General features: G+C 39.8%; 1 protein-coding gene across 1 annotated transcript in view; it reads right to left on the bottom strand.

Moving 5' to 3' along the window:
• AFG2A (AFG2 AAA ATPase homolog A) overlaps positions 1 to 20,660 on the bottom strand; it is a 161,500-nt gene that overhangs the window by 98,364 nt on the left and 42,476 nt on the right. Inside the window, 1 exon segment of the mRNA XM_058024321.1 lies at positions 14,840 to 14,966. Within this exon segment, the coding sequence (XP_057880304.1) occupies positions 14,840 to 14,966 (127 nt within the window).

The raw sequence follows: 20,660 nt of genomic DNA, 5'->3' as shown, positions 1-20,660 counted from the left end.
AACTACAGGTCAAAGTCCAATGACATTGTAAAGTGAAAAACATGAAAATATAATGAAGTAATAGTACAATAAATGCATAATGATACCTCAAACCCTACAACTCCTTTCAGTTCTCATGCTTTCAGTAACTGAGCTTTGAAATAACTGTGTTACATGGAAGGTGCAGCTCTAGGAAACTACTCCACTGACAACTTAAATACAGCTGTACTGCTTCGCAAGTGTCAAACTATTTAGAATAGAATCTAAATAAAAAGGCCATATAATACTGAACAACCTTCAGCCACTTAGCTGATCTTCCACCAAAAAATAATTAAACTACAAATAGGAAGTCTAAAAAAAAAATCTTTCTTTTTAAGCATTAACCACCATGAATTAAAGAAACTTATGGTTTTTATAGAATAAAAAAACTAATTAATAACACATACTCCAAAGTGAGACCGACAGTCCAGGTGTAAAATTTAAGCTCTTTCCTTACACATGTAGAATAAGAAAATATTTTAAAACAGACTCATCTCTAGAAAACTAGTGAGACAACCTAATCAGCAGTTTGCTCTTCCTCAAAACATCCACAGATGTTTAAAAAAAATAAAATTCAAGAGCTTCCCAAGTCCAATGACCTGAAACAGCCTATGCAAATCTCAGAGAGAAATCAAAGCTTCTCTTTTCTAAGGTCTGACAAACCTGTATCTATTTACAGATGTGTAAGAACATCTCTTCTGACACAACTCTGCCACAGAGTCTCTCTTCCTCCTCACTTTCTCCTACAGGCACGGGATTTGGAAATCTCTGTGCAAGCTAAGAGATGGAACTTTGGTTTGACTGCCATCTGCTGATCCCAAGTTTTGGGAACCTGGAGAGTAATTTAAAAACATGTGCACAAAACTTTCAAAATGCTCAGTGTTTCTTCTCCCAGTTCTTGGTAACAAATAAATTAGATAACTAGAGATAACAGGTGTCTTTGTTTAAAGAAATACAATTAGACCAAGTGTCCAGATATTTAGCATCCTTTTGCTAATTTTCAGATTAGCAGACACAGAAAATTCAATAATTTCATGTGCATGAATAAAATGACTGTTGAAACAAAAGCGTGTCATGCCCAGGACCATTGTGATAGTAAGAAACAGAATCAGGTTCAACAGCTTCTTCTTACAGAATAGGGAATCACAGTTGAAGCAACTATGAAAAAACCCAAGGAAAATACAGAATAATAACAGACTAGCTTTACATTCTTCCACAAGGGAGAACACCACAACAACCCATTTTACCGCAAAAATACTCAAAATTATAAAAAGTCTTTGTTCCATCGTACCCCAATAAAACACATGCACAAAAGAAAGCAAATTCACCTTCAGGACCCTGACATTTTTTGTTTTATTTCCTCCAAGATAACAGATACTTGGTCAAGGGCTGAATGATGTGGATACCCCAACCACCTCTTTGGAAGAGAACACATTGTGGATGAGGACAGGACTTGAAGTGTGGGTTTTTTTTAACCCAGAATGTTTTTTTATCAGTACAAGCCAACATTTAGATCACTACGGCTCAAAGCTGAAATTGAAGCAGCAAGATTTACTCTCATGTTCCATACAAAAACATTTCTCCTGGCAAACCCAGCTTTATGTGGTGCACCTACAGAAGATGGCTGTGCAGCCTGCCCATGTGCAGGAAGTTATCAGCCCAGGGCATCAGGCTGAGAAAGCACTGGGCTCATTCTCACTCTCTCCCTCATCTCTGGTGAGGTGGGAGAACTATATCCCACCATAAGCTTTTTCTCAATATTTTTCCTTCAGCAAACTTTGTTCTTTCACTCCATTATTACATGAGGAAAAGCAGAAAAAACAAGTGATTCTATTAATAATTTGGGTATAATATAAAAATATGTTATATAAACAGACAATGTTAAAGCTCAAGGGGTTCAGCTCAAGGGGTGCCAAAACAAGGCTTGTTTCAGCCCTGTTTCTATGCATGGTGTATTTCTGCCTAATCAGATATTAACTTTAATCACCCTTTCCTAGTTTCTGTAATTCCAATTTTGCAGACATTCAAATCCACACTGAGCTTTACAGTAAAGCATTTACATAAATGATTCCAGTGTCAGAAAGAAATGGAATCCTCAGCTTACAGGAAAAGAAAATTGTTTGAGCATGAAGGAGTTCCAGGTTAAGATCTTGTGCATTAGTATTTTTATGAGAGTAAGATGCACAGAAATAAAATGTAAATCCATGGAAATCCTACCAAAGAAGAAAAACAAAAAACCAAAACAAAACAGGCTGCCATTAGAATAATGAGTTTGCATTTCTCTGTGAGCCCAAAACGTCAGGTGGCAAGCCAGGTACACAAATTCTGGAGATTCTGAATCAAGCCACAACTTTTCTTCTCTTAGTACACCACGAATTAAAATCATTTCTTTCCAAATGTCTTCACTGTCTCAGAAGGTTAATGGCTCCAATTAATGTTTTTCCTTTTCTAAGAGCCCACATTATTTATGTTCTGTCACAGCATTGCTGGCAGATGACGTCAAAATATGCCTTTGTTGTGGAAATGCGTCTGCTTAAACAGTTTCTTTATTTGTGATGTGGCATCTCCTGTAAAACATACTCTGTTTTCACATGAAAAACAAAGGCAGGACAGAGTCCTATTATCTACAAAGCCAGTAAATGGTCTTGTACAAATCTTGCACATGACCTAGAGCCTTCACTGGTGGCTTCTCTCCTTTCCCTGCTCTCTTTGCTGGAAAGTAACTCAAAAAAGTAACCCAAAAAGGAGAAAACACAAGACATCCCCTTCAGCCATAATTCTGAAATCCTTTCACACGCAGCGGGGTCGCACAGAGGGAAGACTTTTGAGCTCTGTGAATGTTAATCAGCAATTTCTGGAGAAACAGCGACAGAACTGCACCTAATGCCTCAATTACAGTGCCTACAGCAATTACAGCTCTTCCACTTTGTTTCCATCACTCTTGCTCACAATGCACAGAGGAGACAGAGGCCTTCAATAAGAAGGTGTCAGTCTTCTATAGGCAGTACACTGCCAGAAGTGCAGCAAAGAGCTGCAGCCTATTTCCATGTCAATGATTCAGGCACAGCCTATTTCCATGTCACTAATTTTTTGTAGTCTTCCACCCCTTGACAACACTTTTATCTGGAGAGCAGGCAGACAGTTGAAGCAACATGATGAAATCCTTCCCTGCTTATACACAGAATCAAACCATCACCAAGAGTGACACCCTCTGAAGCCAATCCTTCTGGGTGAAGAATAAGGTTTGTGCTGCAGCCCCCCTGGGAAATGTATTGTTTCTAAGTACAGGTGGGGAAGCTCAGAGGAGCACAAGGAATAGGAATCAACAGGGAAATCTAGGATGAAGTCAAGTTACATTTCCTCACACCCACTCAAATGGAATTGTTCAGTGCATGGAGACAACAGAGAAGCTCAGATATCAGATCAAAGTAGTACCTAAGCACTAAAACAGGCATTTAAAGACTTTAACACACTTCAGAATTAAATGCATGAAAGAACAGTGTTTCGATTTTATATATGTAAAAAAAGAGAATTTTGTAAGCTAGCAGAGGGTATTTACATTCCTCAATAAAACTAAAATAAATGGCCATTTTATAGGTGCAGGAACATGTTCCAAGGTGTGTGTTTGCCAATTACACACACCCCACATGCTGACTGATGAACACACACACCCTGGCGTGTGTTCTTGCTTACATAGCTCACGTGCCTCCCTGTTAAGTAATGGAATAAGACTTGCCCTGCAAACTGGCTAACGCCGCCTCTCCTTGCTCAGTGACTTCTGCAGAAAGCATTCACCACTAAGAAAAACAACTTCTGAAGCACAGCTAAGATCTCTGCAGTCTGAAGAGATTCTTGTCTGCAAGAACCAATGCTGTGATCCCTCCATTTTCTGTGCCACTCTCAGGAGTGCATTCCCCCAGAATGGGGGGGCTGGCACTCAGCACTTTTCCTGGGCATTGCTGCCTACTGTAAAGACACAGCCCTCCTTACAGACTGCTTTTTTCCTACCACCTAGTAAACCTCAAGGACTGCCTGTTTCACTGTTTTCCTCTTTATAAACAGATAGGCAGGTTTAGGCTCTCCACACATGTACATGTTTAGGCTCTCTCCATGTATGCTGTTATACAGGCACAAACTTCTTTCAGAATGATCAATCTCTAAGTTTTTTGGGTTTTTTTTTAATTTTTGCTTTGCTTCTGCTTGCTCATTTTGTACCCAAACGTGCACCAAAACCAGTGCCAGGCTTCCTGTTATTCTTGCTCTCCTTCTCAGAACCAATAAACAACAGTGCAAAGGAATACAAATTCCCCCAAGTTCGTTATATTGTGTGATGCTTTATCTCTCATTCCTCTGTTTCTCTGTTTTCAGTAAGAGTCCAACTGTGCTTGTCAGGATCTGTCTGTAGATAACAGCATGCACTGGCAGGGGAGAGGCTTTTCCTGTTACCTCTCCATTGCAACACAGTACAGACCCCTTCATCTCCATCTGTTTTTCCTGTATAAAATTTACACCTCCTTTATGAGGTTTAATACCAGAGAAATTACATCATATAGGAGCCATAATTTCTAATGATAGAGTTATTCAAAGAAACAGGGATGAAGACTGATGGTAAAGAACTGTCCAAGACTCTCAGGAGACAGCAATTGGATAACATTCAATGTAAGTAAAAGCAAAGCACCAAACATGGGAAATTCAATATTCTCTTCATAAATAAACAGATGTGCCATGAGATGAATCATTACCACTTCTCATCTTAATAGACAGTGATGAAAACTCTAGTTTGGCTCTTGGCAGCAGTCAAAAAAGCAATTCTGGCATTAAAAATTCAGGACTGCTAATAAAAGGGTAAAGATCAGACCAGAAAACATGGTTGTGCACCACACAAACCCATGTTGCACCTCGGTCCCCTTCTCTCCAAAAGGATGTAATAGATCTGGATGAGGTTCAGACGAGGGCAGCAAGGATGATCAAAGGCACAAGCCAGTTTCTGTTTAGGAACAGCTGACTCTCCTCTCATTCTGCATGGAACAATATCACATGACCAAAACCCCTCCTAAAAAGGGCAGTTCCCAAAATTATCTTTGCCAGTGCCTGACTGGGAAGAGTACTTCAAGAAGATGCTGTAGACAGCAATCAAAGCATTGCTTTAAAGTGCATTCAAAGCACATATACCTGCTTTATGCTTCTCTGTAGCACAAAACTTCACTTGCCATGGAGGGAATACACATACATTTAAAGCAAAGGAAGAAGTGACTACACCCTCTTTAATTGAATTCCTCAGCTAGGTAAGAATATGTCATATATAACCCCCAAAAGAAGCAGTCACTTCTGGTTTCCAGAACTGCTGAGTCCCACCTGGCACTGCTCAATCAAAACATCCATTAAACTTCCAGACCTTTTGCTCTCAATCACCTTGTCATTCACATGTTTTTCTAGGTTATCCCAAAAAAATATCACAAATTGTCCTGAGTATGAGCTAACTCTTACAGTTGCCCATACATCGAACCACACAGCCTAAAACACACCCAAAATCTCATTATTATGCATATCCAATCCAACCCTGAGGTACCCAGTGTTGTAGCAGTCATTCACCAAGTTTGCACTGTTTATAGCAGATGTTAACCAACATCTCACATGGACATGGAGAGCCCTAGCTCTGCACTTCAGTTCACATCAATCCTTCCACTCCTTATGAAATGATACATTATTAATCAGTCATCTCCAGATTGCTCCCTTTCCTCCTGTGCTACATTATTACACTACCACATTCAGCTTTATGTTAAGAATTGAACTAAGTTCTTAGAGAAAGAGCCTGTCTTTCCTGAACAAACCTATTGTCTTTCAGTGTTACATATACTGCACAGGAATGGTATTTCCATTCATCCCTGAAACTATGTGCAGCACATGTGCAAGACATCCAGCTTTCATCACGGATGGAGCTAATAGAATTTAAAGCTGGATCTTCTCTAACACAATAAAAATTTTCTAAAAGTCAGCTCTTGGAAATTCTGATTGTGATCTCCTATTTTTCCTTCTCCCTACAGAAATTTCACAAAGAAATGGTTCTAACCAACTGAAAGGATTAATGATGGCATCTAATATCTATGAAGAACATTAAAAAAAAAAGATTACTAGAATTCTCACTGAGAAACAAGTGCATAGCACCTAATCCCTAAATTCAGCTGTTCTTTAGAGTCTTTTACTGATGTAAAGAGCTTGACTGTATTTCAGCTTGCTCATTATAAAGCCCTGAGGTTCAGAGGTTTCCTAAACCTAAATTGAGAAGTGAAAAGTTCACAATCTTTAAGTGTGCAACCAAATAGTGGCACTGTGTGCTGGCCACCTCATCCTCCCAAGCTGCCCTTGGTTCTGACTGACACCAAACCAGTGACCTGTACAAAGCCAGGCCTCCTGTTTCACCCTTTTTACTGGAACAGCTCCCTATCCTATTAGGGGAAAGATAACTATCAACAGTTAATATAGAAGTCACTCAACATTTTATATTATAAAATAAGTTATTTAGTAGCTTATGCCATTCTGAGCTTTGACCTTCTTGTCCTTTCCAAGCTGGCTGGCTGCCTTAGACTGATTTGTTTTGTAATGCTCCAGTCAAAACATTTCAGCTGTTGCATGAGAAGGAGAGCAGGAAAAATGTAGTTTTATTTACAGTTCTTAAAAAATTAATAAAAATAAAACTCTTTCACCCTAACCTTTGGAGAGAGGTCTTGAGACCTGACCACATTACAGAGGACTTGAAACATCTCAATTTGAAAAGGCTTTGTGAAGCTTCTTGACATTTTGTAGATACCTTTTCCAACTTTTGCCTACTCAAAGACTGATCCTACCAAGGCTCAAGGAGTCTGCAGCCCATACTGGATTTAGGCTCCCAAAATGACTGCAGGGAGTGGTTTGAATACAGTCAGGCAAAAGGAGAAAGAAGGCACCCAGAACAAAAAGCCTGACATTAAGAGAAAACACATTGAAAACCAAGAGTCTGGATAGTGGGGCGAAAGCACTCTTTTGTTGTCAGAAAATATCCTGGATAACAGGCAAAAGTCCCATTCCTGTACAGTAGACCCCACAAAAAAAAAATCAGTAAAGCATTAAGCAAAGGAGCTTAATGTTGTCAATTTATCACATATATCAAATAAACAAGTTTTTTGTGGCAGACCCAGAGGGTCCTGTACTGCTGATAACCACAAAGATCTCAGTATGACACAAAACAATGAAACCTGATAATTCCCCCCCAGAAACTAGTGATGGTTCATCTGATTTTAAACAGTGTTAATCAGAACCCCCAAAAGCAAGGAAATGTGAGTATTAAGGTAATTAAAGTACAGGCAATCATAATGACTTGCAAAAATAATTTTCTAAATGAATGCAATTTAATTAATCATGCACAATGCACACATCTTTAATTAATGTAAACAGAGCCTGCATTATGATGCACACACTGAATGAAGATTGCAGCCAGTTCTTAACTCATGAGTGCTTGACAAACACAACATCGTCTATAATGCTATTTTAATATAGCATACACAAAAAGCTGGACAAACACTGTGCATTTTGCGTCCACAAAGAGGAAAGCTGGGCAGAAGACCAAGTGCAAAGCAAGCTCTCAATGTGTCTGTGGCTACAGCCCAAACACCCTAACTGCAGCCCTTCCTCAAGCTTCTGCAGCTCTCAGTATTACACTTACATCCCTCCCAGCGTCACTCCTGTAAATATTTAAAACCCAAGGCTGTTTGGAATGTCTCTCCTTTAACTGCTATCACCACCCTAATGAAGCTAATTAAATATAACCAAGACTCACACCATCCAGCACACTGACTATGCAATATAGTGCCATAGTGCCTTGCTGCACTTTGTTTCTCTGCCTTCTCTCCACTTTGCTGTACAGGTACATTACACTTAGTCATAAAATCAGTGTTACTTCTCTAGATCAAGTTTTTTGCTTTGTTACTAAACCTACATGAAGAATAGGCTTGACCTAACCCAACTTTGAGGAATTTACACCTACTCTGTGTGTACTGCTTACATGCCCTTCATTTTTAGAGGTGTTATTCATTTTAACCCCAGATGTTCTCATGTTATCTTAGAAATACAGCATAATTTCCATGTCACTGTTAAACAAACAAAAGTAACAAAACAAAAAACCACAAACCTCCAAAACCACACCTGCTACCACAGTTACAGACTCATTGAACCAGGACAGCATTTACACAGCAGACATGAACCAAGAGCCTTTCCAAGTTGCCACTGTGTACAGAGGCTGGCTAGCACCCTGTGTACCTTAGCTGGACTGTGTGACCTCCAGGCAGGAGGTCTGAGTAAGAACAAACTTTGGCTCATGGCCTTCACCTTTCCATCTCTGGAATGAAATAAATACACATTGATACCTTGAAGTAAATGTTCTGGCATGTGCTGCAGGGAAGTTTATAAAAGTATAAGTGATGCTAAAACACACCACTGAGCTGATGCAAGGAATGCTCTCCACTGTAAACAACAAGAGAAGCGTGAATTGACTCTTCTGTTCTATTTGAAGTAAAACTATTGTATTTTTACATATACTGTCTAAATGTATGTTTTCACAGACAAAATAAAGCCAACTTGTCCTGGCCCTATAGTATATCAGCTAAAGGAGAAAATATGCAGACCAACAAGTTTTCCCTCCAACCTTTCTTTTCAGGCAAGTAATAAATCTTGAGTGAAAAAGTCACTGTGCTCTTCAGCTGTCACCACTAAGATTTTGTTTTTAAAACCATAGCAGCCTTAAGGCTGATTTACTACTCAGCCCTCCACACTCTGACAATCGAATAGTTGGAAACAAAAATCACTTTTGCACACCTGGAAATATTTTGTTTGCTGTGCTCATGAGAAAACAAAGTTTTCATCTGTGAGGAAGGAGGCGGAGGGGAAGGGAGACAGGGAGATTCAGGTGAATCTTAAAACCCAATTCTTGACTTAAAGAGATACAAATATATATATATGAACTCCAAAACTACCTCTGCACAATAAGAGTGGTGAGGATCTTTAGAAACCATGGATTCTCTATGTAAACCAGCCTCAAAATCTGGAGGTCTCAAGCCCTTGAAAGCCTCAGTCAGTAAACAACACTGCTCATCAACTGTATTGATTCAGCCATTTCAGTTTAGCAGGTGAAAAAAACATGTGAAAACTTCTCAATAATTTCACTTCACTCTCTTGCTCTTTTTTTTTTAAGTAAAGGTAATAAGCTTCTAATCACCCTAAAGTATAAAGATCTGATATTAATAAAGGGAAAGTTGAACATCTAAAAAACTTTCCAGAGCACCTCTTTGTCCCAGTCAGAGTTGCGAGTTTATGAAAATTAAGAGGAAAAACTCAAACACATACCAGAGAAAACCAATGGATGGAAAATGTGATGGTGCCAAAATTGTGAACGTATTTTAGAATATCTGATCCTCTTTTCAGTGTCACGTAGTTTGATATAATTTTTCCCTAAAGCTTCATTTTCTGAAAATTCATTATATGCTCCAGAACAATCTTGTCTTCAAAAGAAATCCCACATCTTCTGTTATTTCAAAGAGTCATACTTGCACCTGGACAAGATGATGTAAATGCTCTAGGTGCTGGCTGACTGAAAAGGAGACCCACAAAATCTCACTCACTGTTTTTAATCCTAGGGTTTTACAAGAATATGAGGAGTGTCCTTTGACAAGCAGGGAGACATTTCAGCATTTAAAGTAAAAAAATAATAATTAAAGGTTCAGCAGTGTGGAGAGATGTGGTGATTGCATTCCCATATTTCAGCTCCTATTCCAAAATACTGCATCACAAGAGGTGGGGAAGTTAAATGTTCCTGCACCATTTCCTTCTAAAAAGCACCCAATCTTTGGTCCCCTGTCCTCCAGATGTGGATGAAATCTGCACGGCCGAGAAATGGCAGCAAGAGACTTATCCCCCTTTCCTTACTCTGCTCATTCCCTACCCCTGCAAGACACATGATGGATTATGTGCCTTCTAACTGTACAGTCCTGTACAATACCTGGGAAAACTGAAATCCTACCAAGCCAGAGTTGTAACACAGGGATAACCTTTAGTGAGATGAATCTGGGCAAAACAGAAATCACAAACAGGCAAATATGTAAACAGGAGAATGTGTGACGTGGTACTGAAGTAAGATTGTGCCACTGCATCACCTGCTTTGTAACAGCACGTACACATTTCCACACAATAAGGAATAAATGTGCAAGATACTTCCCTATTCCTTTTAACCTGTAAAACTGCAAACTCAAATATCTGAATTTCTTCCATGAGCCCTCAGAATGAGTGAACTTTGATGTTTTTAAAGAGGAAAGATTATTCACTTTTGCTGCAGGCAAGAAATTATAATTTCTTTACTGATTCTGCCAAATGGTTCTATCATGCATTTTTTATTATCATCAAAACAAGCCGTTTTAAATTAAGATTGTCCCATAACTACATAGTAATCAACATTTTGAGGGGCAGATCAATTTGATAAATCCCTGCTTGATTTCTCTACCCAGAAGACTCCTTCCAATCCAACTGAAGCATGAGGGAAGGGAGTTTTACTCCCTTTCCTCATGCTTGGCAGTTTCTAGGAAGAATATCAGCTGCAGTTCTGTTTTACTTTGTTAATGCAACCAGAACAGAAAAGTCAGTGTTATTCACATGACTCTTAAATAAGCTAATTTCAAAGACACTGGTTAATAGAATGAAGTCAACAAAGCTTATATAAGGAGCAGCAAAACTTGCAGGTGATGGAAGAGGAAAAAAGTAAGGAGGAAGGCTAGGGAGCAGGCAGTTTTTAAAAAGCAAAATAAACATGCAAAAGGAGGTAGGAAAAATCCCCTGCACCAGCACAATATTCAAAATACATGTTTTTATAGCAACAAGCAGGATGGTTGGAAATGGGGAGCCAAGCACTGCCCTCCTGTGCTAACAGAGCATTTGCAAAGGTTCAGCTCTTCAGTATTCTGGTACCAGGACAGCTTCCAGTTTCAACTACACTGAAGCTCATGAATGCAGACAAAATCCAGACCATCATCAATCTGGAGACAATGGGCAATGCTGACAGCACAGCCTCTCATTAATCTTCATTTGTCCTATCACATCCTGTCATTCTTATGCAAATCACATATTTGAGGATACTCTTTTCTGCACCCCAAGATAAGGAGAAGTGAAGCTGTCAGGAGCACCAGGATGTCACCCTGTACCATGGGCCATCCCTTCACTCAGTGCCTCATCTCATGTTTTACATCACAGCTGAAGTGTTTGACATTCAAATGTGAGCCAGCAGGAGGAAAAACCAACGTGCATATTGCTTCCTGTGCTGAAACATTCACCGAGGTCCCTTGGGATCTGACAGTCTTCCTTTTTTCCCCTATGTACCCTTGCTAATGGAGTTTGAAATGCTGTTAAAGAGGAGGGGGAAAAAGATATCTGCATGGGTAGGTAATGATACCAATTCACCCTTTTTACACCAGAAGTAAGCCCAGCACTAAAAAAAGAAAAATTCCACAGGCTCCACTGAGAAAAGGAAAACCAGGGCACACAAATTCTGATGAGTTGGTATAGGTTTTCTGCCATGGAAATCTGTCACACCACACCTGAAAACTTGTTCACATGTATGTCTGGACAGAACATTTCACTTCAAGCTGAGCAATTTATACACAGGGTTCAAAAAATTTTATGTGGGGATGAGTGATCTCTCATTAGCACAACTGATGCATAGGAAAATACGAACAGGCTTTGAATCATAAGCAGCTCCATAAAGTTACTGCTACATATTTTAGGCATGAAAAATCACTCCTGAGTGGGTAAGTCACTAAAACCAAAAGGCAGTTTTTCCAGTTATTGCTCATCAATTCTGCTTATAGAATGAAGAAGAAAGGAAAGATTTTACTATTATTACTGACTCAGAGTGTTTTGTTTCTGTATCACTTTCAAAGAATGTTCAGAACATCTTGTTCCAGAATATTTCCCTTCCAAGAGAAATCACTTTCTGTACCATACATGGCTGAAAACAGTACGTGCTGGGTTTGTATTCTTACAGAAAACAGAAACTATTCCAAAGTCTCCCCAGCATCACATGAATGAAATGCAAAGTAGCTGAGACACAAACACGAGACACAACTTTAGGATGCAGTATTATTTCAATACAATCATGTCATCTTAGAGAAATAAGTTATTAATAGGCATCTGTGACAAGCCCAAACAAGTTTCCCATTACACGTAACTTTGTATAAAGTGTGACTCAAATCTATTCACTCTCCAAAAGCAATGTACTGTAGTGTTTGCAGGGATAATGAAGTCTGCACTAGGCTCTGGGGAATACCCTTACATTTGATATCCCCACGTGCTGTTTGCAAATTACAAGAGATTAATCATCACATCATTGTCAGTAAAGCAGGAGGCACATAAATTAAAATGCTGGATGGATTGTTACCAATTTTGCAGGCATAGAAGCCTTAGAAACACACATTCCTCAAGGATTTCTTGATTTGAAAACTGAAGAATAGTCACAAAAAAGCATTGCAGACATTTTCCCAGCCTTTGGAAGTAGAGAACAGAAACTGCATTGCACTTTAATACCATATGTAAAAGTCATATCCTCAAAATTCCTATATAATCACCATACCTACCTATGCAAACAAGACATTCACTTTCTGACATACATAACTATTTCCATATAAAATATTAATTTAACAAATTCTTACCTTCACAAAGGGGTCACCAATTACAGAGTAAACTAAAACCCCTACTGAAAGATTTCCCATTAGTGAAGTACAAATGCTTTCTGGTATCATCTTCTTTCTTCCAGGAAAGGCAAAAAGTACAACTCATGCACTGCAAATATTGCATGGACCCAGGAGAAGACAGTGGGATGGTACAGCCTGTCTGGTCTGGATAACAGAACTGTGTTGTTCATTCTTAAAAGTTCAGTACTCCCAAAAAATTCATATGTACAGAATACATTACATTTTTATGCAACATGTCAAAATAAAGACTTTCATTCCCAGGCTAAGAGGTCTGTATTTACATCTGGACTGATGTAGGTACAATACATAGTAACTTAGGTTCTACCCTAAAGTCCTCTGTGTTGCAGGGTGGCACCCTTAACTCATGGTAGTTCTGTTCCAATATTGCCAGTATTTCAAATAAAACACAATATATGAGAAACCAGTGTTCACCATGTGCCCAGGAGAAATCCAGCAAAGGGAGAATGACATAGAACTCAATTTCCAGGTGGTGATGGAGACAACACAGTAGAATGTTGAACTGACACCAAAAGAAATTTCCCTGCTGTTCAACAACCAGAATGTTTTCAAATTCAGCTTAGTCTTACCCCAAAAAACAGTTACAAAGAAACCCTCCAAACCTGTCACAGCATACATCACAGCTGAGATTGCCACAATACACAGAGTGTCACCATAGAGTTTCAGAAGCTTCAGCCCACACAGAGTAACACCACAGCACTCCAGAAGGCTGCAGGCATCTGCCCTTTCTGTCCCTCAGCCCAGCCTTTTATCCCCTCCTGTTGATGCCCTGCACCTGTGTGCCCTCTGCTCCCTTGGTGGTTGGGCAGTGCCCCTGGGCTCTCGTTACCTTCAATGCTGCTCACCTGTTCTGCACAGCTGTAGCACATTGGGGATGAGGTTTGGCCACAGTCCCCACCCCAATTACCACAAACTGTGTGCCTACACAAATCAATTTGACAAAAGTGAAATCTTAAAAGTTTCAATCTTGCACAAGCACACTTTTCACTGATGAGTTTTATTACCTTTTACTGAAAACTCTTTGCTAGCTCTGCTTTGTCATGGCAGGCTCACAGATAAATGTACAAGTAAGCTCTGAGGAAGCCTTTGTCAGGTCTTCATCAGCTGGGTGGCTTCCTTCCGTTCAGAGGGGAAGAGGCTGTGTTCTGCAGCCAAAATGCAAGTTCTTCTCAAGACTTCATGTGCATACAAACCATATCTTAAACATATACATTTCACATGTATTTTATGTCTGAATGCTCCAAGAAAAAACTATTCCAAAACCAGCTTACAATGGGAGATTTAAGAAACTTATAAGAAACTTAAAAAAGATAAACTTATTTCATTAAGATGTCATCAAATTCAATAATGTTGTGAAGGCAAAAAGCTGTGGAATAAAGAATCTTACCAACACTACTAATCATATCTTAAAGGAAATCACTTCAGACTGATCCATCTACTGCACTTAGCTGTGAGAAGACACCACAGTGGTAAACTGTTTTACAGTGGATTTTGTACAGGGCTGCTGGGTTGGGTGTGTGCTTGGATGCTTTCTGTAAGTGTTACAACCCTCAAGATTTTACGAACTTGAAATGTTCTTGTCATACCAGCAGAGCTGCCGTGGGATTTGAGGAGAAATTTCCCTGTTTACAGTTGGTAACTGAATTGCTGAGACACTTAATCCTTGAAAGGAAGTAACTAATGAAACCAACCAACTCCAGCAAACTCCTGCATAAACAAACACAACAGAAGCACAAACCACAGCAGCAGTTTGACAGAAATGTTGCTGCACTAGTTCAATGAGCTTGGCTTAAGGAAAGCTTCTTCTAGGAAACAGATATTTAAGGCTACCATAAAACTTTTTTTTCTGTTAAAAAATCTGTAGAGAGGGTGAGAAAGTGAGGAACCTGAACCATTGCTCTGCCTTGTCTTCATTTCCAAACTTCTACTCTTCATCATTAAGTTGATCAGACAGCAGTTTGGAGAGTAAGAGGATGGAACTATACCAAAATGTGGTCTTTTCAAGAGGAACAGGATATAAACAGTGCATCCATTTGTACCTTGTCTATCATGTCCGGTCTGTTTGTAGCTGCCAGGATTGTCACGTCCTTCAGCTGTTCTATCCCATCCATTTCCGTCAGCAGCTGAGCCAAGACACGGTCTGCTACATTCCCAGCACCTGAAGAGCTGATTTACAGAAAAAATAAAAAGTCAAAGCATTATCTTTGCCTTCCTCAAAATAGGAGAAAGGAAAAGATACAATATTTACTTTCACCCTCTGAAATGGCATCAGTGATAAGTGAGTAAAACCAAATCAAAGAATTTGAGTTCCATAGGTTTTCTTGGTATTCAGCAAAGCAACTGAGATTTGGATTTTTTTTTTTTTACTTATTGCCCTGCTAAGGAGGTTGTAAAGAACTTACCACAATGTGGGTATCTGGAATAAACATTTTTAAGAAAACTGAATTCCAGCCACTTCGTTACTAGTCAGACAAACCTTTATTTTTAACACCATCCAAGTAAGAGCTTACACCCCCCCTATGCAGTATAAAAAATGAGGCAGTTATGTGTTTTGCAGACTTGCTATACATTTTTATATTCTCTCCATCATGTGAGAATAAATTGAGTGTTGACCAACTGCCTCATAATTGCATTGTCAGTCCTTTGACTCAGTTTGTTTTCCAGATACCAGGGAAAAAACCTAACACTAAAAAACTGAAAACTTCAGTTTTAAAATCACCAATACGTGAAAAACCTAAGCAGACAAGCATAAAGTATTTCCTCTGCTGAGAAGGGGCAAGGAAACTGAAGCAGGCTAGGGACAGCAGCTGGAGATTGTACCAAAAATGTGAGTTTTATCCTCCTTTACCAGAAACTGGGAATCCTTCTCTTGGCACACACCAAAACCTCACTGTTTTCCACACAACCTTCCCCTGTGGATGGCAGGCACACACCTCCATCATCTTTCACCAATGGGACTGCTCTTCAAGGGCTATTCCCTCTTCTGCTGAACAGGGGAAGGTTTTACTTCTCTACCCTTAAATCGGCTCTTTTCAATACAATTTTAAAGAAATTATTCTCACCCGTTCTTCTGGATCCCTATAAACCAAGAAGCAAAAAGAAGTCTGATACTTAAAACAAGACCAGGATGGAGATAATTTTTTGATCTCAAATTTTTTGCAAGTCCTTTTCCAAAAGTTCTATTTAAGGCTTATATAGATAAACAGGACCTACACACACACAAAAGAGCCATACGATCATCCTGATGTTTTAATTTTCCAAAAAATAAAAATACTAAATATACTAAAATGTAAGTGATCCAATTATTTCCAGACAGAGAGTGCACAAATACAGTTGTACAGTTATTATACACATATATTGCTGCAGCACTGCCACCACAGTGATGTCCCAGAGCCAAAGCAACAGTAATGGTTCCATCACTGTTGTACAGCTCCAAATAAATCCCCTAACTTTCCTATCCTACAACCAGTTCTGCAATTTTCCAGAGCACAACAGTGAACTTATCACACCCAGTCTGGAAAACATCTTAAAGGAGCTATAATAAATGTTGGCTAAGAGAGTAAAATATTTAGGTTGCTAAGAAATATTAGAGAAGGGACTTGGGTTACCTGCTTGTCAGATTCTGGAGTTTCTGCAGCCACACTGGAAATTCCCCAGCCATATTTGAGTATTTCTAACATACCCATGGGTCAGAGTCCCACTGACTTATAGAGGGCTGAGTGTGATAAAACACTTTAGGTGTTGGACATGGATAGCAAATGCTTTTGGAAAGACACACAGCTTAAAGGAAATTAAAATCAACTTTGTAACATTAGCTAGTCTCAGTAGGGATCCAGGCCTCTCATCTTCCATGAGTTTCAATTTTACTCCACTTTATACCCAACAGACTGAGCAAAAGAAAATGCTGAGCAAAAGTAAAAATAATTGTAAAACTGGGACAAAAATGTTAACATTATTTGAGATGATCTGAAGCTAGAAGACTTTGGAGGAGATGCTAAACTTTTCTTTGTTTCCTTAAAAAAAAAGAAAAAAGTGTAGTTTTAGAGAGAGGTGGCTAGAACGGATATTACATCTTTCCCCAATATAAACATTTCCCTTACAAGCTTCTGACTAAAAAAAAAAAAAACAAACAAAAAACAAAACCCACAACACATTAAAGAAGTGTTTATTCTAAGGAAAATCCCCACAGGGAAATGCACTTTGCAAAGACTTCCATGCAATTAGGGCGTCATCAGAAAACTGCAGTTAGGCAATCACTCATGGTATAACACAGCTCAAACAATAGCAGGGCTTCTAGGACATTATTAGGGGCTTTATTATTATCGCTTAGAAGTGAATCAAACAATTTTAAAGTCCATGCGTGCAAAAAATATCAATAACAAAATCAGTATGAAGTGAAGAAACGCCCGGCTCCTATGACACCACGGATTTCTGATGTCAGTGCTTTTATTTACATAGTTCACTAAGCCATCACACCGTTTCAGCACAGCCTACAATAAAATAGCTTTTGGCTGAACAGGACACCCCATAAAAATCCCAGGCAGGCACAGGGAGAGATCTCTTCCCCAGCTGCTGGGAGCTGCCTCAGAGCCATGGTGAGCTCCGAGAGCTCTGGTGCTGTCCAGGGGTGACAGGCAAGGATGCCATTTTCCATTTTCCCATGCTTTCCCAGCAGGTTCCCAAATGGGCACAGGCAACCTTCATTAAGGCTGCCCGGAGTTTTGACGCAAGCAGCAGCCAGAGAAACAAACCATGATTAACCCTCCAGTCCCACAGAGGCACTGCCAAAACCAACCTCCAGCCAAGGGGTGGCCTTGGCCCCCCTCCCCTGCCTCCAGCTGACCTCCACATGTTGATGTCACCCTCACAACTGCCTGGAAATGGTCCTCCAAAGGCACGTCCTGGTACAAACTCATTTCCTGTCAACATGCTGCCTGCAAATCCAGGCAGCCAGAGCTAAGCCCCTCACATAATCCATGCAGGGCCATGTGTGTGCACCAGGAGCTGTGCCCCAACTAGAAATACCTCTGAAATAAAAAATGTGTGAGCAAAGAGGAGCCTGCCTGAGAGTTGCTGGTGCTGCCCTAATCAAATACATGAGGCTATGTGTTGTTTTAATTTTTTGCCAACTGCACTTTATTTACAATCCTCAATGAAGTTTTTAAAGGTAGAGAAGGTCATTATAGCAGTTAGAGACAGCAATACTCCTCTATGTGGTATTCCAGCTAATCTTGCAAGTGTCCCACCAGTCTCAGACACAGCATGTGCACTCCTGCACAGGCACTCAGCTTGACCACCAGAGAAGATTCCTGAAGCCTGTCAGGTAAGACTCTCCACACTGAATATGAAAGACAAACTTGTTCTTGGTATTTTACTTTGGCTAAAGGCATTCCCAACACACATTTTGGCAGAGTAAACCATGTATTCTACAGTTTACCAAAGACTCACAATTAATCTGAATTAATTCTGCCTTTGTCCTGATGGATCGGGAGCACCAGCTCCAAAATCAATATAGCAGGAGAGGGCTGTCCACAGCTTTTATTTCTATCTCCTCTGGCTATATCCAATGACCACTCAAGCCAGCTGGATTCATGTATCAGTGGGCACTGAAATTTCCCCCTGGACACCTTAAACTACTCTCATACTGCTTCCAGGGGATATAAAAGCAACCACAGCCTGATCCTATCACTACACCAAGGAGTACATAAAGTTCACTAGCTTATACAGGTCTTCAGGCCAAGAAGATTTTGTTTCCAGACATAACCAGATGTATGAAATCACATTTAAATCTGTTACCCTTCCTGCTATAGGAATTTTTTTGACAGCAACTTCTTGTTTTGTACATTTTACTTATTTAATTTCCTTTCCCCCTCCCCACCCTTTTTCTAACACATTTTTTAATATTTGAAAACTAAAAGCAGTCTGAGGATGCAGAAACTGCAGGTTCACCCCAAGATGAAATTTGGTAAGCATCACCACTGTGAACTAAAGCAAACATACATTTGCATCATCTGACCATCTAGAGCACTTCTGAAAAAATACTCCAGATGTCATTTTCACTGAAAAATGTATTTAAATCTCCATCACCACTTAAATCTCATAAAGGAGAACCAGTGAGTCTCCATCCCAGCATTGACTTCAATGGCACTGAAGCCTGTCAAAATACCTTGGCTTCAGAATCAGGGCCTTAATTTAATTACACTGCTAAACTGTAGATGTGGAAATGCAGGAAATCTTGACACAGTAACATTTTGAGAGCTGTTAATATCACAGCAAGCGTGAGGCTGCAAAAGCAGGAGGAAGTCTGGGAGGACCCCTCTCCTGCACAGCTGACCCTACCTCAGGCAGAGCTGCAAGGTCAGAGAATGACCTCAGGAGAAGTATTCAGGATAAATTACTGCAGATGGATTAATCCCCACATAGCTGAAATCTATAATGCAGGTTTTGTGACAAGGGAGGCCAGCCCACCTTCTGTTCCAAAGCATCCCATCAGGCAAGATTTACACATGGATAAAACCTGCCTTTATTATTTTTGCCCCTCAAACAAAAGAATCGCAACCACAATCAAAATTTATAGGTTTTAAAAACACTTGTGGACGTGGTATCATCTCAAATAACCCTTTCACTGAAACCTCTGGAAATAATTTCATATCAAAACAAATGTAAAACTCATTGACATGACAGAACCCTCGGGATCAAAAAAATGTGAACAGGTTGAAATAGACCCTGCTGGCAGGACTCTCCACCTCTCTGTGAACTACAGAGGTAAAAGGCTCCTGAAATACAGAAAAGGTTCCTGAAATACAGAAGCATCCTGCCAGCAGACTCCCACTCTCACAGCCTGAAGGATTTTTACTGAGTCTGACATTTGTGTGGGGGCTGCTCAGGGGGAACCTGTCAGCAAGGAGCACCTGCCAAGGCCGGCTTTTCCATGCGGCTGCCGCCATCCTAATTAACTGTCACACGCTTCTACTGCTCTCCCTCCCAGCTCGGCTGGAACACGCCTCTGGCAGGTTAAGGTTTTCCTCAGCACTTGAAAAATAAAAAATTCTCTACTCCAATAGCATTATCAGAAAGACAATAACTGCAGGATGGTCCCTGATATCAAATTTTGTGCAAAAATTCCATCACTGGGGCATTTTGTTCGGCATGCCAGTCAGGAAAAGCAGGCTTGTCCAATATTAAAACACTGGGCCAAACCTATTTCTGTGAACGGTACAACTTCAACAATCATCATTAAGACCACTACAGATACTACAGGCTTGGATGTTGTTAAAAAGCCTAAGAACAATATATGCATGCAAATCTTTAATATTATCACTTACGGCATCACTGTTCATTGAAAACAAAAAACAAAAAAAAAAAAAAAACCAACCTCAAAACATTCTAGTACACAAGCCCCTTTAGTGCTCAGAAGAAATATTCCTCATGGGAGGGAATTTTCCTGCCTGTGTGATCAGGAAAACTCTGCAAGAAGAGGATCCTAAACCCTTCCCTCCATCAGCACCTTACAATTAGATGCTGTTGGATCCTGTACGCACCAACTCTATCAACTACTACCCACCACATTGTTTCATATCTTCCCTCTCTTCTCAAGCACAAAATTCAAGTACTACAGAAGGGAAATACCCAGAGGAAACCTAAGTAAAGTTTAGGTTTACTAATTTCTGGGAAATTCAGTCTGGGTAGAATTTTTATCTTCATTGTCACCTCCATGCCAAAATAATGTTTTGCCAACTGTTGATTCACCAGTTAAATGCAGTTCATGTAATTTGGTTTGCAAGGCATTAGAAGAGCACAGAAAAATAAAAGAATTCCAAGTACTCCTTGAGTGGTCTCCAGCTTGCAAGTAAGCTTTTC

This window comes from Melospiza georgiana, chromosome 5 (assembly GCF_028018845.1).
Source record: "Melospiza georgiana isolate bMelGeo1 chromosome 5, bMelGeo1.pri, whole genome shotgun sequence".
Classification (NCBI taxonomy): Eukaryota; Metazoa; Chordata; class Aves; order Passeriformes; family Passerellidae; genus Melospiza; species Melospiza georgiana.
This window is presented reverse-complemented; position numbering and strand designations above follow the sequence as displayed.